The following is a 23,299-nucleotide window of genomic DNA, read 5'->3' as shown; positions in this document are numbered from 1 at the left end:
ATTGATTTCTAATTAAATTACATTGCTGTTATAAAATATACTCTATTATTGACCCTTGCTTTATTGTCCAGCATATGACCAGTCTTGGTGAATGTTCTATGTGCACTCAAAAGTATGTGGATATGATGTTCTATAAAATGAGTTCAGTCCATTGATATTGTAGTCATGTCTTCTACAAGCCTGACTGACATCCTATCTACTTGTTTCCATCAGTTACTAAAAGAGAATGTTTAACTAACTTTAATTGTTGATTTCTCTATTTCCCTTTCAGCAATAATATTGCTTCATTTTGAAAATTCAATATTTTGAAACATGTATTTAAATAGTCACATTTTTTAAAGATTGAACATACTCAAGAAAGAACAATATTTGCCAGTCATTCCTGTCTCAGCAGAAATGTTAGGTGATCAGATCCATACACAAAAGTAGATTATTCCTATCTAATATAGGCATAGGTAAGTTTAGAGACAGAGAAGAAAGAGTCTAAGGCAATTTTAATTAAACTGGATTGAAGTTCTAGTGGAATAGTAGGTATAGTAATCTGCTGAATACAAAAGGAATTAAATGAAGTTATGAATGTTTGGAACAGCTAGACTTGCCATCTTTTGTTACATTTATTTATTAAATACATATACCTACTAATGAGTTTCACCAGTCAAATCTAAATAGGTCAACTTTTCTGACCTCTGCTAAGAAGGGGAACATTTCTACTACGTAGATAAAAGGAAAACAAGTTGGGGGATCACTGCATAAATTATATAAATGTCTAACCACTATGCTGTACACCTGAAACTAATGTAAAATAATACTGAATGTTAACTGTAACTGAAAAAAATAATTTTTAAAAAAGGAAAATGGGGTTAAAGTGCAATCATTCGAAAACAGAGCTAAATCTTCTAAGTCTCCAAGAAATACCAAGTCTCATTTCCCAATAACACAAAGTACAAGTCTGTTGGCCTGTCAATATCTCTCCTAAATTAAAAATCCAGAAATCTGCCCTCCTACCCCAAATAAATAAATCAACAAACATCAATAAGAATTCAAACATTTTAAAACTGCTCAACTGGTTTTAATTAGACTAATGAAGTACAAGTGAAACATTTTAATTACTTTCTACATAACCTGATCTAACATGAGTAGTATATAACAATACGAGGTTATAACTAAAACTCTAAAATAGAAAAGATTTATTACCAGGATATAAAATAATATATGACTCTAAATAATATATAACTAATAATAATATATAACTCGCTAAAAAAATAATATATATAATAATTATCTAATAATAATATCTAATAATAATAATATCTAATAATAATATCTAAATAATAATAATAATCTAATAATAATAATATCTAATAATATCTAATAATAATATCTAATAATAATATATAACTCTAAAATAATATATGACAATTCATAATAATATCAAGTGAGATATTGTAATCCATTAATGATCCATTTCAATTCCACGTTTCCAAAGACAATGACCAATGACTTAAAACATACAATGGTTATTCTAACAATAAGGAAAAGACTGTACACTAATCCTCTAAGAATATTTTTTCCATATTTTTTACATTGATATATTCAAAGCATTCTAATGAAAAATGCAAAAAGACTAAACAAATCTAGTTAATGTCATGTGTACATTCATAGACTTATGAGGTCTGACAATTAAGTTCGCAAACTTGTTACCGTGCGCTTACATTGGCAACATTGTACAAATAGCTCGGTTTTGGTATATCAGTGTCTCACAGCTGTGTTCCTGTCAACATGTGGCGGTGTCTTGCTGAGTGGCATTCATTATTGTTGTTGCATGTTGTGTGCCGTCGCGAGAATGTCTGAGCTTGAATTAGAGCAACGAACAAACATTACATTTCTTATTAAACTTGGCAAGAGTGAAAGTGAAATCAGGAACATGTTCATCCAAGTTTATGGGGATAATGCCACGAAGAAAACCGCACTGTACAAATGGATTAAATGTTTTTCTGAGGAGAGAGAACGCATCACTGATAAAGAGAGGTCAGGGCGGCCAGTAATGAGTAGAACTGACGAAAACACTGTAAAAATTTGTTGAATTGTGCGTCAAAACTATTGGCTGACTGTGAGAAGCACAGCAGACCAAGCAAACATCGACAGAGAAAGAGGTAAATCTTAACTGGAAATCTTAGTATGAGAAAGGTGTGTGCCAAAAATGCTCCCGAAAGAGCTCACCGATGAAAAAAAGCAAAGGAGAGTCAAAGTTTGCCAAGACCTTTTGGAGAGGCAAGACAATGTTTTGGGCCATGTTATCACTGGTGATGAAACATGGGTGTACCAATACGACCCAGAAACAAAGGGTCAAAGTGCACAATGGAAGTCAGCCAAATCTCCACGACCAAAAAAGTACCGTCAGTCCAAATCAAGAGTCAAAACAATGTTGCTAACCTTTTTGATATCAGAGGGATTATTCATTATGAATTTGTACCAACTGGACAAAGTTAACCAAGTTTACTATTTGCAAGTGCTAAAAAGGCTGCGTGAAAAAGTTAGATGAAAACAACCTAAACTTTTCGCCAACAATTCATGTCTCTTGCATCACGACAATGAACCAGCTCACACGGCACTGTCTGTGAGGGAGTTTTTAGCGAGTAAACAAAGAACTGTACCGAAACACCCTCCCTACTCACGTGATCTGGCCCCTACTGATTTCTTTCTTTACCCGATAAAGGAAATACTGAAAGGCAGACATTTTGATGACATTCAGGACATCAAGGGTAATACTACAGCTCTGATGGCCATTCCAGAAAAAGAGTTCCAAAATTGCTTTGAAGAGTGGACTAGGCGCTGGCATCAGTGCATAGCTTCCCAAGGGGAGTAGCTTGAAGGTGACTGTAGTGATATTCAGCAATGAGGTATGTAGCACTTTTTCTAGGATGAGCTTGTGAACTTAATTGTCACACACTCGTACAAGCCCTTTCATTCAAAGAAATATAAGCTTCTGGAGGACAGAGATGACATCTTGTTTATTGTTGTACATTAAATACAGCACTATTTGTTAAACAAATGAATTAAGAATAAACATGTTTATTGCTGTACGTTGAATATAGCACTGTTTAAGAATCAAGAAGAAAAGAATTAGTCAACATTAAATACCTGTTATCAATTAACTTCTTTATATGACACTATAATGGTGGATACATGTCTTTAAAAATTTGTCCAAACCCATAGAATGTACACCAAGAGTAAAACCTAATTTAAAATGGACTTCAAGTAACAATGAAGTGTCAATTTAGGTTCATCAAGTATAAGAAATCACCACTCTGGTGTCTGATATTGATAATGGGGGAGGCTGTGTATGTGTGGGGGAAGAGGGTATAAACGGAAAAATCTTTGTATCTTCTGCTAAAATTTGCTGTGAACCTAAAACTGCTAAAAAAAAAAAATTAAGTGTACTTAAAAAATAAAGAAAGGAATAAATGAATTCAAGAGAGAGATACTTGGCAAAATTCCATTTCTGAAATAAAGATATTAAAATGTTTGACATTCCACCTTTAATGAATCTCACTTTTCTGTTAATAAGTCTCAGCTCAGTGGCAGCTCTTAATTTTGATTACTGAGTACCTGATAAATACCAGCCATTGTTATAAGGACATTATTTCATTTAACACTTACAATGACTATGTGAAACAGACAAAATTTTATAGAGGACCTTCTCTTTAGTATTTGTTTTATTCCTCACATTTTTTTTAATATTCAGCAATAAAACATCATGGGAAAATATTTCTATCAACAGCAATGATTTCAAATATTGAATATTTAATATTTTAGGTTGCTGATATTCATTCACGTAAGTGATTTTAAACACAGAAGAAAGATAATAACAAAGATTGAAAGCTGCAACCTTGCATTCATTAGCATCAGGTTTCCAAAAAATAAAAAACAAAACTTATGGGCCGGCCCAGTGGCTCACGGATTGGAGCTCCGTGCTCCTAACGCTGAAGGCTGCCAGTTCGATTCCCACATGGGCCAGTGGGCTCTCAACCACAAGGTTGCCGGTTTAATTCCTTGACTCCCACAAGGGATGGGGGGCTCTGCCCCCTGCAACTAAGATTGAACACGGCACCTTGAGCTGAGCTGCCACTGAGCTCCCGGATGGCTCAATCGGTTGGAGAGCATTCTCTGCAACCACAAGGTTGCCAGTTCGACTCCCACAAAGGATGGCGGGCTGCGCCCCCTGCAACTAGCAATGGCAACTGGACCTGGAGCTGAGCTGCGCCCTCCACAACTACGATTGAAAGGACAACAACTTGACTTGGAAAAAATCCTGGAAGTACACACTGTTCCCCAATAAAGTCCTGTTCCCCTTCCCCAATTAAAAAAAAAAAAAACCTTTTAAAAAGAAAACTTAAAAAAAAAGAAAACTTATCTGCCTCTAATTTACATGATATATATTGTAATTAGCCATAATTATAGTGCTACTGTTATACTGTATTCTTTTAAATTAATAATTCAGAATACTAAAATCTCACTTTATAATTCCCTATGTAAAATAAAAATGAGTTTTTGATACTAGCAGAAATATTAATAAATTGTTCACTATTTTATAATTTTGGAAGACATGAATTTAGTGAGTCTATCTGAAACTTCTGTAGTAACCTCCTATATTTTTCCTTTGCATGGACAATATTTACCTACAAAATAAGAAAAACTAACAGAGGAATATAGAACAGAGGCAAAAAAACAAGTTAAAAGTTAAAGTTTTGCTTAATGATTAATAAATAATGAAGTTCCCAAAAACACATAAGTTAATTTTCAGTTATGATATTATTATAAGAAACTCCAAATAGTAAAAGAATACATTTAAAAAATTTATGTGTTGTTTATGGTAGAAACAACGCTTCAACAAAACAAACAAAATCTTGCTTGGATTTATTTCCCTAAAAAGCAAGCTACTTTATAATTGCTATCTGTTATGATAAACAAAGTACATACAGAATTATTTTGCATATCAACAGATGTGTTAAACTACAGTTTAACTGAGAAACATGGGGATATTTGAAATGAGAACACAAAAGTCAGGCTCAATTCACTAAAAAGATGTTAATTACACTAACTTCTGCCAAGCAAGCACAGAGGCCAAATACATTATACTGTGCAAAAACACACGTTTTTATTATTCCAGTGTTACCCTACAACTTTATCAATGTGCATAGTTTGACTATACATATAAAACAATACAAACCAACTTGTACATGTCAAAGAAACCTACAGTTCATCACAGTATTTGAGACACACTGAGAAATGGAGAAAAGCTAAAGTTAAAAAATTACATGAAATCTACTTCTCAAAATCAAGGAAAATCAAAATGTGACAAGAGAAGTTTTAGAAAGAGATATGTGAAATACCTATTTTCTAATAATTCCCTTCTCAATACTTAAAATGAAAACATAAAATCTGAGCATTTGCTCATATTATTTTAGAGGACAACTAAATATACTGTTCTAAATCAATTCCTCTAATCTGACTTATTAAAGTACAAAAAAATCATTTGTACCCATAGAGTATATTTGTTTCAAAGTTAGGAGGAATATTTATATCCATTTTGGCTAAATGTTTTTACAGTCAATAATATGTGATAAAACCACATCATTGTCATTTTTTCCCCCTGTGGTATCAGGTGTAGGGGGGAAAAACGCAGATGAGACTTTAAATACTTCTCATAATAATATGCAAAGTTATTTTACAGTGAAGTATAAATTAAATTGAAACAGCACCAAATGCCTATAGATATGGTTAAAATACAAGTCGTTTTCCAGTTTTACCAGTATTATTACCTTAAAAGATTACGTTTCATAGTAGTTAAAAGAAAAATGTTTTTCATATTTGCCTGCTCTTGTAAAAGTAGGTGGAACGGGGGACAGGGATCAAAGGGAATCAAACAAGGAACAGAACAAAAATTGTGAAATGCATATATTACATCAACGTGGACAATCATAATTGTGAAACAATATACTAGAAGTGAAAATGTATAATTGCCTTCCACTGATCAAAAAGTTTTTATAAACACCGGTACAGAACAAAATTAAATTATTTGTAACATAATTTTGAAATTTGGTAATTCAAAGAATAATAACCCCATTCACAATTCACAAATAAAACCAATATATGAATGGTCATGGATGCAATGCAAAAATATAACTACACAAAATGCAAAATACTAAGGTTATATTGGAGTAATTTGAAACCACATCAACATGTGAATTTCTGACACAACCTTATAATAAATTTTAGATTTCATTATGAGGAATAAAAATTCTCTTTATTGTCCAGAATCAAAAAAACTGGTAACATACTACCTTTAAAAATTAAAGCTATTTCTATACAACACCTAAGGAAAAGACTGCCAAAATAAATTTCTACCCAAATGAAACCATGAATTCATTTGCATTCCAAACCAGCACAATTAGTGTTTTTCAAGAATTAGCTAAAAGGTATTTAAGAAGATTAGTAGATGGCTGGATCTAGAGATACAAGTTAGCACAGATGTTCATACAAAACATGGGCAGACTAATTGAAATTTGGATTGTCTCAGAATGTGTAAAATGCAAGCAATGTATTTATCCTATGCACAGTAAAGAAACACTGATTTTAAAAGCAAAGGATAAAAAGCATGTAGTTTTAAAAAAAACTTATTCTTTTTATTTCAAAACGTGTACAAGCCAGAAATTTTATGACAGATAAGTGGAATGATGTAAAGTTTCACCAAAATTAAAGGGAAATGTTTCTAGTAAGATTCTAGTCCCTGTCGAATGTAGATCTAAAATAGGAAACTGGAAATTCCCATTTCAACTTCCAGGATTAAGCAATTTAATAGTTATCAGTTTGACTCCACAAAAGTGGTTAGACTTCATTTTAAAAGCATACTCTAAGATCCAAATTCACCTAAGAAATGGGCAGAATGTTTCTTCTTGCTCATCAAAAATAACTTCCTTACATTTCGAACCTAGATTTTAAAATAAAGAAGAAACTTAAAAAAAAAAAAAAACACAAGCCTACCTCGGGCAAGCCTCAGTTCACTGGATCTATGTCACATTGATTTATAACAGTTATTTCTTAGGGGGAAAAAGCACACACAGATGCAAACAATTACTCTATTTTTGTAGGCAACAAGTGAGGTGGGTGGTAACTGAGAAATTTTTTTAAAATCCTGTCACAATATTCTGCTTTTTCTTAAGAAACCCTCCTCACACAACAAACGTTTGCCACATCAGAGAATTTCCAGGGCCTGAAGCACCACTTTGATTCCAGACCGCTGCAGGCATTAGCAGGAGGTAATTAGGGTAAAAAGTTCAGCCACAGTTCCATGTCTAGAGTCCTGCCAGAAATAAATTTCCTCTCTATTCACTGGTTTCTACTGTACCCTCCCCAAGAATCATATTGAAAACACATTTATCTTTGTAGAGTCTGTTCCTCTTATAATTAACGTTATGGCGTTTACAGTGTTTAATAATTTAAAACGGCCCCAATCGCAGCAGTTTTGTCATTAAAGGGGGAGAGGGGGTGCGCTATCATTTTTTCTATATTGCTGCTTCATTTGACAAGAGAAACATACAAGTATGCGCTGCAGCTGTTTTCATCAAGCTCTCTGGTCATCATAAACTTCAGTTTGATTTCCTTGTTTGAGAAAGGTACATGGACAAAACTGACACAGATGCGTTCAGAATGTGTTCTTTGAAAAATTTAAGAAAATGAAGAAGACTAATGAAAAAATAGTTTAAAATAAAATAGAAAATGCTACTTTACAACAAATTTATTATATTTCATGTTCTCACACAGCAATGTGAAGTGTACATTTAAATAAGTGATAAAACCTAAATATATCACACTTAGGCATTTATAAATTTGAAGAAAAAAAAAAAAGACCTCCAAAGGTACACCCAAAATACTGTCTCTTGTTCTGAGCCCCTGTCTTCACTCCTCTCCACAAGCACATTCACCCACACCCACACCCACAGCAAAAGGCTCTAATTAATATGCCAGTTACCTCACAGTAACTGGACTTTCTTTGGATATTGTTTTTGAAAAACAAGATATTAATAAAATTACTTGAATGCTAAGAAAAAAACACTTATAACAATTGGTTGTAACAAAGGAAAAAATCAGTTAACACTAAGACATAATACATTCAAAAATTTAAAAAGACAAAAATAAGACCTTGCCTCTAGGACACGCTATTGATTGTGACACTACCTTACTGAGGCCAGACAACTTATTTTTAAAATAATAATCTGTTTATAAACATAAAACAATATTCAAAATTTGCCGGTGATTTTTTCAAGTTTTTCAGCAAAATATAAATCCAAAAGCAGTTTTTCTATATCTTTTTAAATTATTTTCAAGTATTTGGTCCTCTGTATCCTAAGGTACAAGTAACAGCCTTACACATAGAAATAAATAAGAAAATTATAGTCCTCTGTACTATACCGAACAAAATAAAAAACCCAAGATATTACAGCATTTAAAAAAAAAATTTCCCTCTCCCATTTCACTTAGCATGACCTTTCCCACTAAGTTACTATTCAGGACTTGCTATTTGTCCTTTTTAAGTCTCATGATCTGAATGGCTTGAAGAAATTCTGCTATTTTTCAGAGAAGTTTTTCAACTAGACTTGTGTAACAATACCATGTTTTGTACCATTACATTTGGATTTACATTTCTCAAACATAAAGAAATGCTGCATAAAGATGTTCAATAATGACAACACTAAGAAGAGAAATTAAGAAGCAAAGAATTTTTTAAATGACCAAAAATGGAGCAAAAAGCAAACCCAAGATTTCAAATCCCAATTTTTTAAGGCAACCTTATAGGACCCACAGCAGCATCAACAAGAAAATGATGCTCATTTACTATATGGTTCTGATTATATGATAATTCTAAAAACTGACATAAAACAGAGGTTCATGAAATAATGAAATCCTAGCTTTTCATTGTATTTACATTATAGGCTGTCATATGTAAGTGATATATCACCAAATGAAGCAGTTTTCTATATAACATTGAAATCAAAAGAATACAAATCTTTTCTCTTATGGTCAGTACATATTATGTTCTGTTTGGGGAATATCTGCCTACCTTAAAGTTCATAAATATTTTCTTTATGTTCAAAATATTGTTGTTTTTTTCTCACATCTTAAGTTGATTTTTGCATGATATGAGATAAGGGACAAGTTTCTTCATTTTCTATATATGAATATCTAAATTACCCAGAACCATGTATGCATGCCCTTTGAACTACAGTGCCATCTTTATTATAAAGATATGGGAATCTGTTTCTGTATTCTCTATGTATTCCACTAATCTAATGGTGTCTCCTTATGCCAATGTGACTTATTTATTGTTGCTTCATAAGTCAATATCAAGAATTGTAACCCCACCAACTTTATTCTTCAGAACTCTATTCTTGTACGGCTATGTTGAAAACCAGACATATTTTGGAATCAGCTTCATAACATTGACATAAACAGGATATAGAAGGCACAAATCATGAAAGCATAGATGGGGGGCTCATATTAAAAGGACTCCAACAAATGAATAAGAAAAAACCATAATGCGAAAGAAAAACAAACAAGAGACTTGGACACACACTTTCCAGAGAATATTGAAACAGCCAACAAACCTATGTACAGGTATTTAAATTCATTATTATCAGTAAAATGCACATGAAAACCACGTGAGATGCCAATGCATACCCACCAGAATGGCTAAAATAAAGACTATCAACGCCAACTTTTCACAAGTGCTGCAACTGGAAGCCTCAGGTACTCAGGTAGGACGGTAAATTGGTATAACCACTTTAGAAAACTGTTAGAAAATATCTAACAAAGCATAAATTATGACCTACAAATTCCTCTCCTAGGTATAAATATCAAACAAAATGTACACCAAAAATGGACACATGTACACAAATATTCACATCAGCACTTTTCCCTTTAGCTCCAAAGAGCATAGTATTGTCCAGGTGTCCACCACCAACACTTAACATTGCCCTGTCCAACACTATCTAACCACCTTCTCTAGTATTTTTACATATCACTTGTTGCCATATTGTATATTTTACTTACTTGTTGCTCTCCATGCTAGAATGTCAGCTCAATCAGTGCATAGATTTTTGTCACCTTAGATCCAAGTTTCTCACCCTTGGCCTTACTGACATTATAGGTTGGATAATTCTTTGTTTTGGGGCTGATCAGTAGATTACAGGATGTTTAGCAGCACCCGTGACTCTACCCATTATATAACTAGCACCTCCTCCCCATCCCAAGATGTGAGAACCAAAAAACGTCCCCAGACACTGCCAGTAGGGGATCAAAGTGGGGGATCAAAATCACCCCTACTTTCTCCACCTCAGTTAAAAACCATTGCCTTGGATCACTACTAAATTTTCAGATACTTTAAATTGTAGCTGAAATGTAGTAGGTACCCACAAATATTTTTGAAAGAATATAAAGTTCCTCTTAAAAAAAAAACATTAAATAAAGCATTTCTTTAAGGTAGCATCATAGGTATTCTACAGCAAACATTTTTTAAAAGTCATACACACAAGACATGATTTACCCAGTAGCAAGCAAGAATTCCTTACATGTCACTGAGGTGTGTAGTAATTTACTGTCAATTATACTGACCATCGTCTTTGATTAAAACATATTTAAGTCTTAGTTAAAGCAAATAACCGTTCTCAAATCCCAATACTTTGATTCAAGAAAATTATCAAGTAACACACTAGTGAGATTGAGCAAGATTTTATTCTGTCTCAATACCATACCTTATAGCTACATCAACAAAATATTTTCCAAAAAAAAATCGTGGAATAATACTTGATACGGAAAATGGCGTGGTTCTCCATAATGAATTACTTCATTTTCATTATCAATTTTGTCTTTAGGATTATCACAACGCAACAATGATCTCTTTTCAAGGCTGTGCACATAACCTGTTCCACCAGAAGTAGAGTAAGTCTGCCTTATGGAATTCCACAAAGGCAGAATCTATGCAGATGTTCTTTCCCTTTTGGTTTTCCTTTAATTTGCAAATCTTGTAATCTAAGCCTGAAGTTGACTGAACCAACATTTAAACCAGTATAGCAGTATCAGCCAAAATCTCAATCTGTTTTCTATTTATATGTCAAGACTGCATCCTTTTGGTGGCTGAAAAAAACTGTTGTTTTGAAATGATTACACAGAGAAACTTCAAGTCCTTTAGTAGTTTCGTACTACTTCTAGATGGAAAGCTTTACTTTTTAAAGGTCTTTAGTTTAAGATGTAGAGCGGAAGAAAAAACAACTTTGAATTCAAGATTCCCACCTTTATGTTTTTAACTATAGTTATGCTAAAGTTACCTTAAACTACATGACAGCTAAGTATCTCCCCCCAAAAATGACCTCGATGATACTCAAAGAGACATATTACATAGAAATGTGCCTCTGCGGAGTGCCAGGAGGGGCAGCAGGGATGCATCATGAAGGGGCATGAGAAAACTAATGTGTGATGGAAATGTTCATTATCTTGATTGGAGTGATGGTTTCATGGGTGTATACGTATGTCAAAATGTATCACATTGTACACATTAGGTGCAGTTTGTCGTGTCTCAGTAATACCTCAATAAAAATATAAATCTATAAATATACCATGAGCTTCTTTGGGGAATATACACAAATTACAATTTTCCAATGAAAGGAAAGGACTCCGAGTCATCAGAGATACTATTAGCTACAGTTCTGGGCTAGAACATGAAGCCTGACAAACCTGTAGCACAAATACTGGATAAATTAGGCACAGCCACATTTCTCCAACAGTCACACAGGCAAAGCTTTCAAAAAAAAAAAAGTATATTATATATAGATATGGAGAGAGAGAGAGAGTTTGTTTTAGGTATATATCTTCATATAAATACGAAAAGAAGTCCTTAGTAAGGAGTGTTCCCAGGCTACCCTTCATATCTTTCTGACCCAAAGAATACAGGGTGCACCTAATATGGGCCTGGCACTTTACCAAATACTTGAAAACATTGCCTTATTTAATTCTCACAAGAACCAAGCACAGTAGTTGTCTGTGTGTACTACTTTACAAATAAGGAAACTGAGCATGAGACCTGTTAAATAATTTAGTTTACACAGCTAGTAATTCCGATCTAGGTCTGTGTGACTCCAAAATCTTTGTTCTTTCCATATTCCGTACGTTTCCATGGATTCAAGAGTATCAATGAATATTACAAAGTACCAACATTAGGCTAAATGCAGATAGCAAAAAAAATAAAGAACCCAAAATGAAAACCAGATCCATTAAACATAAATATCACTAGAGTTCCTGTTAGATTAAAAATACAAAAACTGCCACTGAAGGCCCAATGTCGTCCAGAATATCTTAATGTCAAGATTTGTTTTGAAGGCTTACACTTTATAGATTCCTATCCTCTGGCAATCTTTCCTCGTGTCAGATTTCTAGAAACTCCTGTAAAATTTCCTGGCTAATAGCCCAGGAGAGATAAATCTATAGAAACTGTGATGGTTTTCCACACAGAGGTAGTCAGAAAGAGTCCAAATGTATGCCTACTGTAGTCCAGTGCAAGGTTAGAGCAACACAGGTCAATAGAAAGATAAAGTGAGCTACACATGGAATTTTAAATTTTCTAGTAGCCACATTTAAAACATGTAGAAATAAACAGGTGAAATTAATTTTCATATATTTTAACATAATATAGCCACAGTATTAGCATTTCAATTGGCAGCAACCACATTTCGATTGCTCAATAGTCAAATCTATTCAAACCGTAAATGAAGACAATTTCTAGCCAGCTAATACTCAGGTATACAGATCCTAAAGAAAAGGTAACACATGAAACATATCCAAGAAAAGAGGTATCATTCTCTCAACTTGTTATGATGGCATTTCAATACTTACTTTCTAAATAAAGGTTCAAACATTGGTGTGGATTCTCACCCCCAAAGGCTCTCTATTAAAATCAGGTGGAACCACGTAACAAGAATAAGATGTAGCTCTTGAAAATATACCTCTTTGCAATACTACCACGTGAAACATATACTGTACTAAAATGTCAGGAGAGATGGTCTCGTTTTAATAAAATTTTGGGCTAATTTTTGTTCCCAACAAGTTTAGAATCAGTACAGAAAATAAACCTTTCCCCTAGAGCTTTCTTTTTTGCCTTCCCAGCATTCTCTGACTTAAAAATCTTTCAAAGCCGAAGAGAAGATCCTTACATCTGGCGGCAGCAAATGATCACCTATTTTAAGCTTTAAGCCTTTCCATTTATCAATATTTAAAATACGTATATTAATGGAATATACATATAATAGGATTTTGCACATAAGGTACCACTAATATTCATTGTTAAAAAAGAACATACCGTAATATATTAATAAGAGGCAAAAACAAGCAAAGTGCAGATAAAAACAATACAACACGAATGTTTCTACAAATGTGTTGTGTACGTATATATGGCCATCTAACTCTGAATCTCCAAATATCTTTGAAAACCAATATATATCAACAAGGAAAGAAATGAAATCACTCCTAAATCACACTGCGGCATAACTAAGAGAGAAAAAAAGCCAACAACTTTAAGTAACATGGGTGGGAGGAGGTTGCATCATAAATAATCAAAATTGGCAGAGCCTTCTTCTGAGCTGACCCAAGGCAGAGCAGGGATTACAGAAAAACAAGGAGAGAATGCAATGGTCCTACTAGTTAGTGACGACGGAGCATAGATAAAATCACCTAGGATTTACTCCCAGAAGGAGTAAGAAAATGCTAAAAAAAAAAAAAAAAAAAAAAAAAAAAAGTCTGAGCTCAGTTGGATAAAAGCCTGGCTACTGAAGAACCAAAACTCAGGGGATGAGAACATGAGCAGAACCAGAGATGCCAATCAGACGAATCACATCAGAATGAGATGATGATGTATCCTTGGGAACTGAGTGGTAAAGCCAAGTTGAAGAAAGCGGAAGAGGTAAAGATCTTATCAGAAAAAAAAAAAACCCCCAACAAAAAAAAGAAAAAAAAAAGAGGAAGAACTGAAGCTATTGGCTCAAGGTACGACCACAACCCCTAATCTTTATAGAACTGATTGTTAATGCTGCCCCAGAAAACCATACTGAGGTTATCATGAACAAAAAAGGAATAACAATTTACACAAAACTGCTGGAAGAAAAAACAGTTTTATCTTAATAAAAATATCCCCCAAAATCCCACAAAATTGAAAACTATAACATAATTACCCAAACATGCATGCCTCACTTAGTAACTTAAATTTGTTCCTGAAAATTCTGCCACTAAATGAAAAGGCATTAAGTGGAAAATCATTTCCATTCCTTTTAATGGCAAAAACTATAATGAGTTGTATCCCAACCTATATTGTCACATAGGGAGAAAAATATGTTAATTTAATACTGCAAATGAGTTTACACGACAAAATTAATTGGAAAGTAAATACAGATTATACTTTACTACTAAAGTAAATCTACTCTCAGGTGGGCATTCAATATCAGAATCAGAAATGTTTGATGAGAGTTATCTTTTCCTTGACATTATAAAACTAATTAAAAAAAACACCACTTGACATAGCCATAAAAGAGGAATGTTTGTGTGAAATAAAAGAATAAGGTGGAAGATTGACTGCTGTCTCATAGCTTGATAATATTAATCCACCACTGGTTTCATTCTTCATTTAATTATTATGTACAATTTCAGTGTCTCAAATATCATGATTACTTATGACACAATGCAATTTCCTAGAACATACAACCTGGTCAATAGAGTGAGCTAACTCAAGAAAACACTTTTTTTTAATCTATGCCTCTTTTCAATCCTCTTTATAAAACCATCTTTTGTTTAATTATTAAAGCTTTTTATCTTCTCTCTGATTGATGGAACGCTAAGGAGCTGCTGGGAAAGCCATGTATTGGAGCACCAAAGACTGGAAGAATGGCATAAATATCTTTTCTGTGTCTGCAGAAGTAGTACCAGCCCAAACTGATTCCATCAGACTTCACAAACACAACAGGATGAAAAACAGTCAAAATGGTAACTACTTATTAGTATTGTAAGAACTCCTTGACATTCCAAGACAAAAGGAAACTGCTCTATACCTATTATCCCAAGCAATCTATGTTCTAGTTCTATTTAACATAACGCTTATTTCCTTTGGATACAAGTTGAAATAAAGTTCTTCGGTTACACTTCAGGACTGCGAAACTGCTTAACGTCCAACTAAGTAACTCCAGCTTTAGGTCAGTGGCTACCAAATACCAGTCCCATGGAATTCTCCCAACCCAAGACCACCTTTTTGACACTTTGTAACAAAATTGCAAAAATATTAATACTGTGAACTAACTGTATTAAATAAACAGTCCTTAATTTTTTATCAGTCCTTAATTTTGAAATTAAGTCTTTAATTCTGTTTAGTTATTAAAATTATTTTGCTTTTCTTCATGATAAATTTAATATGATAACAGTCATTTATATGTCTTTGGTTGTCAAATTTTTACTTCTTCTGATTATTAAAATCCAATCTTGGAAATATAGCCATAGAGCTATATATTTCATAAGCTATCAGAGATTCCCAACCAATTGAAATAAAGAAATTTTCTCTCTCTTATAAGAATGTCCCACCAAATGACATATAATGGGAGGCTCTGGACAAGACTTCCTTTATCTGTACCTGAGGCAGTTAAATTACATGATCTTCAAGGTTCTTCCTACTTCTGATATTCTATGATTCTTTCTGTGTAAACATCACATCCCCAATGCACATAACATGTATAACATGATGATAGTGTGTTGGATTAAACATTCTTCAAGATCTGCAGTCAGCTGTTGGAATGAAATTACTCTTTTTCAATTATCCATAATGCCCAACAAGATCCTAACCGCAAACAGCTACATTACTGGAACTGTTTAGTATACAGTATACAATGAACTTTAGCTCCCTAAGAGAGTGTATATTCCTTAGTATACTGTCCATGCTTCCCCTCCCTTCCTCAAATTATTCCACAAGGCACTGACTTAATCCCTGGATCAGTAGCACAATAAACATTATATCCCTCCAAGATTTTAAATGGCTTATCTGGAATGATTATGGAATAGTGTCTGTCTCTCTCTGTCTCTCTGTCTCTCTCTCTCTCTCTCACACACCCACACACACACAAACGAATGAAAGAAAATAAGTGGCATTTTAATGATTGTCATGAATGCAATACAAGCCAGTAATTAAATTTGTGGGCTAGAGTGTAATGTGTTTATATCTCAAAGATAAAACATGAGGAAGAACTGATTATTTCCATAGCAATTCCCCCTTCTTTGAAAATTCCTCCTTCTTTGAAAATTTATAGTGCGATTATTTGAAAAAGCACTATAAATTTATAAAAATGAAAAATTATACATCAAAAAAATTTACTGACTTTTCCAAGAATAATTAAATAAGCAGTATTAATTATAAAGAATATAAACAATTGACAATGTCCAAATCACCTGCTACTCAATTAAACATTTTCCTGGAAAATAGATGGCAAAAGACATGTCTTGTACCTCTCCAAAGGGAGTAGGAGATCCTAAAATTTTGTGCACCATTGGCGTTGAAGATGTCAACAACCTGGTTCGGTACATGTTGTTCCTCAGATTAAGAGATTTTCTCGGAATCTGGAGGTGGGCAAGTGAGGCAAAGGCCTGGACCCACAGCTAACTGGGATTAACCCCCTCATAGCTTCAGTTTCCTCAGTATAGAATGAGGATGATACCGTCTCCTTCCCAGGTATGTTGTAAGATTAGATGATGTTACATAATGGAAAATATTTCACAGACCTGATACATTGCAGGCATTGAACATACCTTCCAGTCCCTGGTGTTCTATTAGCATAGTTAACAAGCACATAAAAAATAAAAAAATTTTAAAAAGTCGTGGGGCAGCTGGATGGCTCAGTTGGTTACAGCACGAGTTCTCGACAACAAGGTTGCCGGTTCAATTCCTGCAGGGGATGGTGGGCTGCGCCCCCTGCAACTAAGATTGAAAACGGCGACTGGACTTGGAGCTGAGCTGCACCCTCCACAACTAGATTGAAGGACAATGACTTGGAGCTGATGGGCCCTGGAGAAACACACTGTTGCCCCCAATATTCCCCAATAAAATTTTTTTAAAAATCGTGTTATAACTTTCTTTTAAAATCCCAGGATTTGGGAAATAGATTCTAACAGAATTTACCTATAACTAGGTTTGTCTGTTATTATATTCAGCTTTGGAGTTACTAAAAAGTGTCTAGTGTATTCGACATCACCATCTGCTAACCTACTGCAAACACTTGGAATAATACTTAAGATACATACCTACTCACAGATCACTTGCTCAGATTAGAGAGAAAATTCTATTCACCAACAATTGTAATGTGACAAAACACAGTCCAATATGAAAATGTCCTTAAGACTGTAAACATTCTGACAAAGATGCTACATATTCATTTCAGCAAATAAGTGAAAACAAAATGAGTCTATGTAACTTTACTAACAATTGTCACCCCAATAAATTAAAAAAAACGAAAAAAGAAAACAAAGCAAGTATTTTCCACCAGCCTCTTGTATTAGAAAAAAGGGTATAAAACAAGACAGAAAAAAGAGCATGCAGGAATAGGCAGCTTATATATGGTAATAATAGGATACTTTATCCTAGAACTTACAGTACATGCAAAGACTTATGAACTTAATTCAAAAGTTCCTTTGCATTTATCAATACTCATTATTAAAATAACCCAGCAAGTGATAGAGACATACAGAAATCACTTGCCAGAACGATTCCTCTACTATGTCATAAATTAAGGAGCAAAAATGGGAGGAAGAAAACGAATATCTACAATAGATTTTTTTTCAACTAGGCAAATGCTATTTTAATCAGGACTCTATTCATTGTCCCTGTGGTGATTAATTTTATGTGTCAACTTGGCTAGGCCACAATAACCAGATTTGGTCAAACAGTATTCTAGATGTTTCTGTGAAGATTTTTTTTTTTAGATAGGATTAACATATAAGTCAGTAGAATTTCAGTAAAGAAGATTACACACCATAATGTGAGGGGAATTCATCCAATCAGTTAAAAGCTTTAATGGGGGGGTGGGGGAAGACCTCCTTGGAGGAAGTGAGAATGCTCTCTAGACTGGAACTGCAACTCTTCCCTCAGTCTCCAGATTCTGGACTTACCAGCCTTCACAACAATGTGAGCCAATTTCTCAAAATCTCTCCTCATTCTCTCTCTCTCTCCTTTCTCCTCTCTCTCTCTCTCTCTCTCTCTCTCTCTCACACACACACACACATACACACCCATCCTATTGGTTCTGTTTCTCTGGAGAACTCTGACTAATATAACCACACACCACCAAATTCATCCCTCAGGAACTGATCTCACCAACTATATATAATCACTTTACACCTTACCCTCCCTTTTTCAACCTTTTTTGATAAAGTGATACCTCAACAAATGAATCCTATAAAAACAAAAAAATCTCCTTAATCATACAGTTAGCAGAGTTGATAAGGAATGGAAAATCTTTCTAAAACTACAAGCTAAACTCAGCAGATAGCTGAGTGCCTTCCACAAACACATCTTTTTGAGGGGCTTCTACAGGATTTCCTGTACCTGAATAACAGAGAGCTAAATATCAGGAAAGTGAAATCAACAAAGTTCCATTTCACCATAGTAGCTTGCCCTCCCCTCTGTGGTTCCGATTCTCTTTCAGCTCCCTTGTCAACACTTCAGTTCCCTGATTATTCTGCTGACTTGAATATGAGTTCCTCTAGCAAGTCTCGTATCTCACTTTTTGTACTTCTTCCATTCCAGAATTTCCATTTGGTTTTTCTATAATTTCTAACTCCTTGTCGAGATTCTCTATTTGTTGAGCCATTGTTATCATGCTTTCCTTTAATTCTAGATACATGCCTCGTTGACGTCTTAGAACATATTTATAACAGCTGCTTTAAAATCCTTGCCTGTAAAATTTAACATTGAAGACAATCAGGAACAGCTTCTATTACCTGTCTTTTTTTCCTCAATATATCACACTTTCCTGTTTTTTAGCACATGTCATAATTTTATGTTGAAAATTAAACATTTTATAAAATATGGTATAACAACTCTGGAAATCTGTCTTCCTCCACAATGCGCAGTTACTAATGCCTCTGCTCAGTTTCACTTTTCTTTAATTCTTGTTTTTATTTTAAAGCCTAGTTGCCTGGGCATTGCCCCTGTGTCTGTGTTGCTTAGTGGTTAGCCAATGATACAACAGAGAATTTGTTAAAATACTCTGAGTCAGTAGGGGCTGTTATCCTTTTCAAAAGAATGTGTCTGGGGATAAGAGAGCCCATTCAACAGTCTGAGCATTTCCTCAGATTTTAATTTCCCCTGGATTCTGTCATGGCTCTTTTGCACATAAAGGAAGCCTCAGCTAACCCTGACTTTAGGCATAAAGGGCCGTGCTCTCACAACGCACATGCCCGCAAGACCAGAACTTCCATGGACAACGCTGCTGGGTGCAGCAACACCTGCCACTCCAAGGTGAATGAGTGTCTTCCAACCTCAGCAGGGAAAGTTCAAGTCCTCGTGACCTTCCCCACTCTTGAAGAATCAACCCAGGTGGAAGGGGAAAGGGCGGAGTGTGATGGGAGCAGCTCCAGACATGAACGCCACAGATTCCCAGTTATTACTGAAAGTTGACCAGCTACTCACACAGAAATACTTTTCAGATGGTTGGAAGCCACTGGTTGAGTGCCAGGGCACTGAAATGGTTGTTTTTGCTTGTTTTGCAGATGACCTTAGTTCTAAGTCACAAACCTCCATCATTCTAAGTGTACATATACCGGATTGTGTTGCCTGCTATAGCTCTATAACCTACTTGGCAAGTCCTTACTCTCCTACATGCACTGCCAAACTTTCCATTCCTTTAGATCCACCATATGCTGCACCTTCTTCATGAGGCCTTCTCCCATTAATCCATGCATACTGATCTCTACCTTCTCTGAATTCCTATTTCACATCATTATCTCATAATTATTCTCTGTGTGCTATACATTGTTTTTCGAGCTACATTCTTAAATCTTTGGGGGAAGGAATTGTGTTTTCATGCTTTTGTATCCTTATCCCATACATGTCATAGTGTGAGTACAAAGTTTGATCTACTTCAACCCAAAATTTTACCACTGGTGACACATGGAGTCAAACCATTTCCCTAGAAAACCACAACCAACGCCCCAGATCCAATCATGTTATACCATTAACACATTCTTCCCTCCACAACTGTACCCAAAATGTAAAGGACACCCTTATGAGCTGAAAGCATGTGACTGGTTGCCAAGCCTAATACCCATTTCAATCATCTTCCTTACTAACAAAAACAATAATCATTTTCCAGCTTTCCTTGAAGGTAGGAGATCAGGATGAAGAGATACACTAACTGAAAAGACAACAGCCATTTTAAGATCATTAGGAAAAGTTCCCCCTCTGGAATAACAATATAAATTTTTAATAGTGGTTCAAAAACATTTGTTAAATTTCCTTACCCAGAAGATCCAGTGCTCTTACAAATACCAAGCAGGGGTCTTTTTTCAGCAAAGTTGTCACACTTTTGAGCACCTGATAAGGGACATAAAATAAAATGTAAAACAAAACTTTGAGAACTATTCTTATATATTTCCCATTATTTTCATGCCTTCAAAATATTTATAGCTGAAGAGAAGGTGACACGTTCATTACAAATTGATATAATCTATACACTTGACTGAGCAAAAAATTGAAAAGCTATAAAAATCTATAACTATTTTTAAAAATTCAACTAGCATTTAAGTCTTTTTATAAAAATTAGCATCATCAACTTCAATCTTATACCCATCCCCATGCCATCAGAAAATCGCCCCCAACTCCACCAACTAATTACCCAGGACTAGTAGAATCTTGATGTCAAAACTAAATAAATGTAGGACAGAACAGGAACGTTATAAAACTACAGGCCATTCTCAATAGATATAAATGTAAAAATCCTTTTAAAAATATAGTAAACTGAATAGCAATGTATTAGAAAAAAAGTAAAATCTCATAACCAAGGTGGATTTACCCAAGTAATAGTAATAATTTTACATTACAAAACACATTAAGTAATTAATCATATGAATATTCAGCAGATCCAGAAAAAGCATTCAATTAAATGATATACCTAGTCATATATACCTAGTCATAACAACAAAATAAAACAACAAAAGTAAGTTTTCTTATCCCAGTAACGATTATCCACAAAAGACCTACAACAAGTATCACTGGCATGCTTCAAAGCATTCCCATTAAAATCAGTGATAACACAATGTAACTGCTCCCATTCACGCTATACTGGAAGTCCTAGTCAGGATAATAATACATGAACTCAAAAAAATTACTATGAAACCAAAATAATAGCAGCAACAAGCAGAAAAATAAAGTCAGGAAATGCAAATGGCTCTGAACCACTAAAAAGATGCTCAACCTCACACCTGAGAGAAATTCGACTTAAAATTATGAAAAACTATATTGAAACTTGCTAATTTTTTAGAAGTGATAATGTACTATGGTTATGTGCTTGACAGCCAATATCCTTTAGAAACAAATAATGAGATATTAACCAATAAACTGATCTGATATCTGGGATGTGGTTCAAAATATTCTGAAGGGAGGAGAATAGATGCTAATGAAACAAGATTAGCCATAAAATGGTAAGTGATGGTTCTTACAGATCATTAGACTATTTTCACTATTTTTGAATAAGTTGGAAATTTTCCATTTAAAAAGTTTTAACTATGTTGACACACATTGACCTTTACCTAAAAGCTTCTCAAAAATTCCAAAAATTCTGTAAAATTCTCTGGCCATATCAATCAAAATTATAAATGTGTACCCTTTAACAGAAAATACCATTGCTAAGATTTCATCCTACATATTCATTCAGCCATGAGGAAAATAACCGTATTCATGATTATTCATTATAGCATTCAGTGTATTAGCAAAAGACTAATAAATCCAAACATATAGTGTAGTATTCCTACAGCTGTAATAGAAGGAAGACATGCTCTATAAAAACATGGAATGAGATTGAAAATAAAAATGGAAAAAGGAAGATATACAATAAGAGGAGGAAACAGAATAATATCCCACCTTTGTATAACAAGGAGAAAGATTTATTTGCATATATGCATACTCACACACTCTGTAATAATACATAAAAAAATCTAACCAGAGGGTAAGGGGGTGGGGGGGTGGGAGATGAGGGTAAGGGGGATCAAATATATGGTGATGGCAGGAGAACTGACTCTGGGTGGTGAACACACAATGTAATTTATAGATGATGTGATACAGAATTGTACACCTGAAAATCTATGTAATTTTACTAACAATTGTCACCCCAATAAATTAAAAAAAAAATCTAAACTAACGGTTACCTATGGGCGGGAGAATAGAAATAGGAAAGATAGGAAACAAAACTGGGAGCAAAGTTTTTATTGTATATATGTTTTATACTTTTTAGTGTTTTTTTTTAACTGTACGAATATATTAGTTCCCCCTAAAATTTTAATTGCTTTGTTTTTAAATAAGGAGTCAAATGCCAGAAGTGGTTATTTCAACTTCTGAGATAAGCTGATAGACTGAAGACATGCATTTCATTTTATCCCTTCTGAAAATTCCAATAAGAGTATAGTAAATCAAATAGGGTTAAAAAAAACATGTAATAACACTAACAAATTTGAAAATAGAGGAATGATGACTAACTTAGCAGGCTAAATAAAAGTTCAAGACAGTCCTGAGGAAAAAGAAAACCTGTGACTCAAACTACTTCACATATGATAATACCAGGTACATCTGAAAAATATCCTTGTAAATTTAGGAGCTAATAAATGAGCTTGTAAGTTTTCTCTGGAAAATTTAACAAGTCAGTCCATAAAGAAAGACTAAAAGACATTGTCAATCAGAAGGTTCCAACAAACAGTACAACTGAAGCACCAGACGAGGGGAAATAGAGTAAAAAGTTGACAATCACATTCACAGAACTTTCAATCAGCTGTTTAGTTTTTCACTTACAAATATATGCAGACAACCAAGGACTAACAATCATCTGCAAAAGAGGCTAACTCTAACCCAGAAATAAACCCACATAAACATAGATAATTTACAACAAAGGAGCAAAAAACATACAATGGAGAAAAGAAAGTTTCTTCAATAAACGGTGCTGGAAAAATTGGAAAGCCA

At 34.2% G+C, this 23,299-nt stretch overlaps 1 protein-coding gene across 12 annotated transcripts in view; it reads right to left on the bottom strand.

The window, feature by feature from the left end:
- Nucleotides 1-23,299, bottom strand: part of BCAS3 (BCAS3 microtubule associated cell migration factor) — a 514,510-nt gene that overhangs the window by 411,501 nt on the left and 79,710 nt on the right. For all 12 annotated transcript variants that reach the window (XM_033091257.1, XM_033091254.1, XM_033091253.1 and 9 more), the window contains exon 7: nucleotides 20,593-20,665. In XM_033091257.1, coding sequence (XP_032947148.1) covers nucleotides 20,593-20,665 — 73 coding nt within the window. The remainder of the gene's footprint in view (nucleotides 1-20,592; nucleotides 20,666-23,299) is intronic.

The sequence above is a fragment of the Rhinolophus ferrumequinum genome, chromosome 21, assembly GCF_004115265.2.
Source record: "Rhinolophus ferrumequinum isolate MPI-CBG mRhiFer1 chromosome 21, mRhiFer1_v1.p, whole genome shotgun sequence".
NCBI classification, from domain to species: Eukaryota; Metazoa; Chordata; class Mammalia; order Chiroptera; family Rhinolophidae; genus Rhinolophus; species Rhinolophus ferrumequinum.
Note: the sequence above shows the minus strand (reverse complement) of the source record. Positions and strands in the feature narration are given on the sequence as shown.